Source organism: Poecilia mexicana, unplaced genomic scaffold, assembly GCF_051168715.1.
Source record: "Poecilia mexicana isolate PSO_F unplaced genomic scaffold, ASM5116871v1 scaffold_9, whole genome shotgun sequence".
Lineage (NCBI taxonomy): Eukaryota > Metazoa > Chordata > Actinopteri > Cyprinodontiformes > Poeciliidae > Poecilia > Poecilia mexicana.
Window position 1 is genome coordinate 2,626,216 of NW_028263378.1, and position 8,554 is coordinate 2,634,769.

The 8,554-nt window shown below is 40.1% G+C and overlaps 1 protein-coding gene across 1 annotated transcript; it reads left to right on the plus strand.

The window, feature by feature from the left end:
- The first annotated feature begins 4,046 nt into the window (after positions 1–4,046).
- dmrt3a (doublesex and mab-3 related transcription factor 3a) lies at positions 4,047–7,666 on the plus strand. The gene is made up of 2 exons (XM_015010961.2): positions 4,047–4,610; positions 6,449–7,666. The coding sequence occupies exons 1-2, from the start codon at positions 4,067–4,069 to the stop codon at positions 7,459–7,461; spliced, it is 1,557 nt and encodes a 518-aa protein (XP_014866447.2). The 5' UTR covers positions 4,047–4,066; the 3' UTR covers positions 7,462–7,666.
- Positions 7,667–8,554: the final 888 nt, after the last annotated feature.

Sequence of the window (8,554 nt, forward strand, 5' to 3'; positions counted from 1 at the left end):
TTTTCCGTCTCTTCGGCTCATTTTTTCACCTTTCACCCACCAGCAGCAACATCCCACCACAACATGCACTGATGCATCATGGGAACTCCCTCAGGTCCATCAGAACGTCACTTCAAGCTGGCATGATGCAGCCATCTGCACTGTGATGTTTCCTTAACTTTGTTGTAAAATCAAAGGATCAACTAGCGAACTACTCGTTAAGTCAAATAAATATTAACTGAGCTTCAATGTGAGAGAAAAACAAAGCGACCCGCTACTGTTGCTCCTACAATGAGCTCAGCAGTTCCACCAGGAGTTTGCTAGCTGCTGCTGGCTAGTCTGAAGGAGCTGAGCAGGGGAGGAGCTGTTTCCTGAAGGTGGAGCTAGGTCCACTCAGGCATTTTGGGCAGCTGAATGGTTGTCATGGAGATTAAAGGATTTCTCAAACATGAAAGAATCAGAGCAACAATCCAGGTATGTTTTGATGAGTGAATAACATTATAAATGATGTAAAGCTAAAAAAAAGTTTCACATGATACCGCCCCTTTAACTTTGACACACGACCTAGACGATGGTTTTTGTCACTTTAAAGAAAAAGGCGGGAGTGGGAACCTTTTCCCAGGATGCATCACAATGAGGAAGTGATGAGCTCAAATAGAGAAAACTGTTAGTTGATTTTTATTTGTGTGCAATATTTAATGTATTACTTATGTTTTTTTATTTTACTAATAATTTTAGGACAAACAACTTTCACATTTTTATTTTAATGTTATGCAGGGTATAATATCTAATTGTGAATTTCAAAATGTTTAATTTCTGAATAATTTGGAGATTAAATCTGAAACATGAAGTTGACTTCATATGTTGACCTTTTATTAATTATATCTAGAGCAGCAACTAACAATTATTTTAGTAATCAATTATTTTATTGATTTTTCTGACAATTGATCAATTAATCGGATAAAAATCAGCTGATTTATTCAAACACTAAATTATTTTCTATACAATAGTAGATATATATTAAACTATGAAAATAAACAAATAAATCAGAAAATAATTGACTAAAATTCAACAAAATACCTTTCAATTAGAAATCTTAAAATGTAAATATTTGTTTTTTGTTTGTTTTGGGTTTTTTACAGTTTTGGCTTAATTGCTGCTGTGGTTGTGTTGTTCTTTCAGAAAATTATTTTTAGTCTATAATCCATCAATTACTAAATTAACTGATGATTAATCCGATTAATCGAAACAGCCTTTTGTGTTTTTTTCTTTTTTCTGTTCGTTTCTCCTTTTCCGGTTTAACTGCTCTCTAATTTCCGGTGATAGGTGTTTATTTCGGTCCAGTAATGATCCCTACATGGGTTTAAATAACTGCGCAGAGCATAAAACGCGAGGACAGCCTTGCAGGTGCACAACTTGCAGCGCATCAAATTAAAGGGAAGCTCATCAGCGCGGTGTAAACTTTTATTCCGGTTTGTGTTTTCCCCCAACATGAATAAATTTATTGTGCGTTCGCCCCGCAAGCCTCCGGTACTTTAACTCCCACAAATCTACTCGGCCGGCACAAACTGCAAAGCCACTCTAGTCACCTTGAAATTTCCTCTGCTATTTTCCAATTAAAAGCTTAATAGCCCTGGAGACGGGCTCCATGCGGCGAAGTTTACCGGGCTCTTATTCTGTGCAAGGCGCGCCGCTCGGATCCCATTATTTGCTTGAATAAACCTTTTTTACGGTCAGAAATGGGCCCCGGCTTTGTCCGGTGTTATGTTTCAATGCCCTCTATTAGTCCGGCGGAGGGGACATATCAGCGTCCTCCGCGCAGTTCCCAAAGGCCCTTTTATACCCGCGGAGAGCTAATCATCTAAGTTATGCACGACGGTGTAAAAGGTGCGAAAGCCATGCGCATGCGTGCTGACTGATTTGTTTGTTTGGATTAATTTTTAGCGCCCTGAAGGCAACGGAGCAGGAAATTAAATGAATTAGCTTCAGAGCAACAAAGGCGATGTTTGGTAACAAATAAAGAAGGTTTTGAAATTACTGTGCTGACTGAAAGTTGTGATATTTATCTGAAAGGCCAGAAAATAAAACACGAATATTTGACCTCAAAATGGCGCAATTTGACATTTCAAAAATAAAATTGCTCAATGGGAACACTCCTATTTTGAAAAAACTTGTTTGTAGATGAAAGGTTTTGGCAAAATTGGATGGTAGCACTTTTTTTTGCAGCACACGAGTCAACAACGGATGTTACCCTGGCGCAAACCACGAAGAAGATGACAGGAAGTAGCTTTAGTATGGTAACATTGCTTGTTTTTAATGACTTATTTAATTGTAAAATTGTGATGTTTGTTGATATTAACTGAATATTGAAATGCATTTCTAGCTGTATGTCTAATGGAAATGCAGCTACTGATGATTTTCCAAATGGAGGATGTGGCTCTGCACCAAGGGCGCAATGTGTAAGGGGTCACCAGGAGCTTCAAAAACTATGCATATCTCAGTTAACCTACAAAAAAAATTATTGCTTTGTATCATGTGAAATTAATGAAATGTCAATTTACAGTTGCTGTAAGACTCCTATTTAGTGAAAAAGTTTTTTTTCTGCTGAGAATTTTATACCATAAAAAAAGTCTAAAATATCTCAGCTAGTCAAATTTTCCTCTGATCATTTTTACACAGATCATGGAGTCAGTGACATAACCACTCTTAGACTTTTGACATTTGTATTCCATTTATTAGAAAATCACCTTTATTTATTGTGAAAATTAAAAAATATACACTGCCATATATTTAAAAAAATAGTTTGAATGTATGAATCTGTAAATACATAAATAATACATTCTAGATTCTCTCTAAGAAATATAAAAACAAGTAATATTTCCCATGATGCACACAAGGGGGCCGCCCAGGGAAAAGTTCACTGAAGAACCACCTCTGTTTGAAATTACATCTTTAAATTCAGCTTTTATTCAGCATTTATTGTATTTGTTGGATAATATGAAGGATAAATCTGCAGCTACCTTTCAGGGGGGTCATTGTTCATTTGTGTGTTAAACGGGACCATGTTCTGCTCACATGCAGGGCCGGCCCCAGGCAAGCTAAGTGGCTGATTGGGGCCCCCACAGCAGAATGCTAAATATATTTTTTAGTTTTAACACAAGTTTTAAAAACGATAAAACAAGCAATCAGTAGGATAAGAGAAAACAAGAATAATTAATAATTAGCTTAGCACTTTTCTGTTTGAAAATGAGTTGAAGTCAATGCTGAAATAATCATAGTTCTCAGTTTGATCAAATATATTAATTACCAGTTCAATAATTATCAAGTTATGGTTTTCATGTGCCTGTTCAACTTGCTGTGCAGAACCAACAAATAAATTATATAACCCAAACACAAAGAGCTACAAACTGACTCTTATGGGCTCTGGGGCAGCAGAACCAGGGACCTAAAAAGACTCAACAGCCTGATGAAGAAGACTGGTTCTGGTTCTGGTTCTGTTCGGGGAACCCTGACCTTCATGAGACAGTCTTAGGAGAGCAGAGCATCTTCAGTCAGAGGCTTCTTCAGATTTGCTGTAATACAGACTGCTGCAAGAAATCTGTCCTGCCAACAGCCATCACTATCGACAATAACTCTTTGGAAAAATCTGAGTTACAGCAACATTTAATTTCCTTTTGGGATCAATAAGGTATTTTTGAATTTGAACTTACAGCATCAGAATAATTACCAACTACTTGCCAATCTACACAAAGTACATTCTTTATAATTTTATAACAACCAATAAAAATATAAAAAATAAAACATAAACCTAAAGATGATAATGGTAGAAAATAGCAATAATAATCTACTAAAATACTAACAGAAGAAATGTACTAATATAATGTATTTATTCTTAAACTGGTTGATTTTTTTTATTTACTGGTGTGATGCTAATGATAGTTAGCTACAGGAATGTTAACATATGGCGTTTACATGCTGGTTTGTGGGGAGCCTAGATTAAAAACCCGGCTCAGGGCCCCAAACAGTCTCGGACCGGCCCTGCTGGCCTGGATATGTTTTGCAGCGTTTGGTTACTGGTGTCAGTGTGATGCGACTCTGCGCTGTCAGTGGATCCTCCGCTCCAAGCCAACTCCTCTTGTCTTCATCCTGTCATGCGTGCACTTCCGGCTCCATCTCCCTGACTGATCACCGCAATCCTCCCGCAGATGTTCTTGCGCGCACAGGAAAATCCGCCGACAGAATGAACGGTTACGGATCCCCGTACCTGTACATGGGGGCCCCGGTGTCGCAGCCCCGCGCCCCGCTCCAGAGGACGCCCAAGTGCGCCCGGTGCCGGAACCACGGCGTCCTGTCGTGGCTGAAGGGACACAAGCGCTACTGCCGCTTCAAGGATTGCACCTGCGAGAAGTGCATCCTCATCATCGAGCGGCAGCGCGTCATGGCGGCGCAGGTGGCGCTGCGCCGGCAGCAGGCCAACGAGAGCCTGGAGAGCCTCATCCCGGAGTCCCTCAGGGTGCTGCCGGGCATCGGCATGAGCGGGGCCGGCGACGGGAGCCAGGGAGCCCCGCCGGCGAGGAGCGAGGAGCTGGAGCTGAGGTGGAGCGGCGCGGAGCCTCCGCAAACACGCACAGGTAACCAGCAGCAGAAAACCCGCAAATTTCAATTTAAATGTTTTTTAAAAAGTTGATCCGGTTAAAATATCACAAAAACTCTTGATAGTAGCATAAAAACACATTTAACTCGCAAAATTCAGAGTTTTAGATCATTAAAGACAAAAAACATTAAGATTAAAGTGTGCAAATATTGATGATTTAAATGTTTATTTACTGCTGATGATGAACAGATAATAATCAATAACCATTGAAAATGTGGAAAGGACAAAATAAGAACTTCTTTTAACATGTTTTTAATTTACAAATGAAGGAAACGATTCAGAAATAAATATAGTAACTCGCGCTAATTCAAATTGATGGCGAACAGTTTATTTATTTATTTACATTTAACCGCAGACGAGCCGGAAGCTCAATTATTACTTAGCGAAGATTAAAAAGTTTCTAAGATTACGAACCTAAACAGACAAAAAAAACTCTTTTATGAGATAAAATATCAGAACTAACGAAGCGCTTCCGAGCCTAAACACAATTAATATGAATATACTTTGTGTTTTTATCATTTAGAATAACTGGGGAAAACAACGAGTCTAACCTCATTCTTGCTTTTTAGAATTATTTAACAACAATTAAGGATTTTTAAAAAATTATTTTAGATTTCTATTAAAAGACCAACGTAACTAATATATCAAAATGCAACAACTGTCTGAAGCCATTCATATACATTCATATTCATTATGTCTAATAGGTCAAATTGCAAATAACACAAGGAAAATCAGATAAATAAAAAGCAAAATAGAATTTAAAATGCATATTTTTTTTAAGTAATACATACATTTATATAAAAAAGTCGATTTATTGAAGTTTTGGTCCAAACAGAAAACAGTTTGTCTATATTTTCTCTTCTTCTGCTTGATTGAAAATCTCCGCCGTTGCTTGGTAACAATGTTATCTGATGATGACGTAATGCAGGTGGAGTTATGATGGATCCGATTACTTAATCTGTAATCTGAATTTTGCTCTTTTTGGCATGACTTAAAAAAAATCTGCAATGTTGAGAAATTTTTTTTTATTTGATTAAGTTATTCAATGACAAGAAAAATTCCATGTAATTATAACAGTTTAGTATAAAACATGTCGCTTTTTAATTACATCCGAGAGAATAACAGAATATTTTATTTGCACCTATAAACAAATCAAAAACAATCAGATATATAAGAAAAGCAGCTGCAGGTGAAGAACATGGCAGAGGTTAATCAGGCCACCTTTAGTATTTCTTATTTTAAATATTAACAAATTGCTACTGTCATCATAAAAAGGAGATTTCCGATAAAAAAACATGAAACTCAGAAAAATTCTGTTTTTTTCTGAGATTTTTTTCTTTTCTTTCTTTTTTTACTTGTTTTTAGAAAATTGCCAACTTTTCAAACTCAGAAATTTCAATTTTTTTCCCTTGAAAATTTATCAGATTAATATCAAATATTGACTTTGCAGACTCATAAAGGTTCACGTTTATTCTAGAAGATTTCTGAGTTTTATTTTTCTAGAAGATTTGCAACAAATCAAATCCCAGAAATGTTTTTAATATAAGAAATGTCTGAGATTAACGTCAGAATATCTTTTTTTCTTCAAGCAACTTTTTAGAGCTTTCTAACTAATAAATTGCCTTCCCCCCTTTATTTAAAAAAAACAAAAGAAAATTACTGAGATGTTTTAGTGGAAATGTACGCCTCTTAAGAAATTACATTTTCTATGATATTCAAGCTGTTTTTTCCACTACCGCTCTGAGCATGCGCAGTCCTGTCTTATTCCAGCTGATTTTTGTTTTCCTTCATGTGTTATAAATGTTTGGGTGACAGAAGCTGCGGATGACGGCCAAGACGAGGCGTCGGGAGGTGAGAACACCGGCAGCTCCAGTGAGAAGGAGCCGGACCCGGCCAGCTCCCCGGAGGAATCCAAGCCCAACTCCTGCTACACCCCGGAGCCGCCGGAGGCCGCCCCGCAGCCCGACGACAGCCGCTACAGCCTCCCCAAGGCCGGCGGCGCCGACAAGGAGGCCAAGGCCGAGAGTCCGCAGCGACACCCGTCCGCTTCCGGGGAGCCGAACCTGCTGATCGAGGGCCTGTCCGGGTCCATCAGCCTGCCGCTCAGCCTGCGGGCCAACCGGCCCCCGCTGGAGGTCCTCAAGAAGATCTTCCCCACGCACAAGCCGCCGGTGCTGGAGCTCATCCTGCGGGGCTGCGGCGGGGATCTGGTCGGAGCCATCGAGGTGCTGCTGTCCAGCCGGAACCCGGACGGGAGCGCTCACCCTCACGCGGAGCCCCACCCGGTATCGGACGGTCTGGTTCTGCCGCAGAACGGACACCTGTTCGAGCACGCGCTGGGCTCCTACCACCCGGTGTCCTCCTCCGCCAAGTGGTCCGTGGGCTCCGCCTTCCGGGTCCCGGAGTCCCTGCGGTTCGGCTCGGACTCCGCGTCGGGCGCACTGGGTGTCCCGCTGCAGCACCCGTCCTTCCCGCAGCCCGCGCGCTACCCGCTCATGCTGCGCAGCTCGCTCACGCGCAGCCAGAGCGGCCCGTTCGTGCACAACGACGTGACCCTGTGGAACACCGTGGCGCTGCAGCAGCAGTACCAGCTGCGCTCCGCCGCGCAATACGTCTCCCCCTTCGGCCCGGCGGCGCCCGCGGGCGCCGGCGCCTCGGTATTCCGCGGCTCCCCGATCATCCCGTCCAGAGCCGCCGAGGAGCCGCGCATCAGCATCCAGGAGGAGAGCTGCACGCTGGGGCCCAAGGCGGGCCTCTACTCCCCGGAGGAGGACTACGAGGAGCGCTCCGACTCCGCAGACTCCCGCATCCTGAACGCATCCACCTGAGGCTTTGACCCGTTAAGGAACCCAAAAACTAAACGCGCCGATGTGAACGGACGCAGAAATGTTTCTGTTGTTTAAACCGTTTGAACAACACGGACGAGATGACTTGACCAAAACTGGATGAATGTAACAGACTGAGCTTTTCCTGTCAGCATGTTTCTCTGATCAACTGCATGTTCAAAACGCCAAATAAACCTGATCAGCTTCATTTCTTTAGAGTTTGTCATGCTCTTCTTTTCAATCCAAGAAAAATTTACTCTAAGGTTGCTATTTATTCATTATTTTTCATGCATTTTTGAACCTTTACAATAAATGAGGATGGAGCTCCATGCCTTTAAAAACATTAATTTGTTACATGTAAAACTGACTTTATTTAACTTCATTGATTACTTGTAACAAATTAATTCACTTTTCTAAACTGGATCATCTGTTTTCTTTTTTCAAAGCAACTAAATTGTCTGACAAGTTTAAAAGGGATAAATAACATAGTGAAACATAAGTTTAAAACTTTTTCTCAGTAGGAAATTATCTGATTTATAATCCATCATTTCTCTTATCAAACTGATTCATTGGGATTTAAAAGTAGAAACAGAAAGATTTGTTATCAGGATTATTATTATTTTCTCATTTTGACACAACTGGAATAATTCTGCAATTAATTAGATCCGTGCAATTTAAAGATCTACAAACTTTTCATGTCTTTTCATATTTAATCACTTTCATTTATGATTTTCCACTTTTAGGGACATAAATAAGAAACAGAATAGAAATATCCTTTTATTGTCTCATGAAAACAGCTGGTGAATAATATTTTCACGCAAAGGTAGGAATATAAAATATATACAAACAGAATAAAAAGCAACATACTGTATAGTTAGGTCAACATTTCAACATAATGCAGTTATTAAAAAGAAAAACACTCTGATCCAAAGGAATGTGCAACTGAGTTGGTTCATTTAAGAAATGTACAAAATGTTGATGCATTAAAATGACACTAAACTGTGCAACAGTGGAGATCCGTTCAGCATAACATTCAGTAAACAATCTTTTGTATATCTGAATAATGGAAATATTTGTGCAGCGCAGTCCAGCTGCA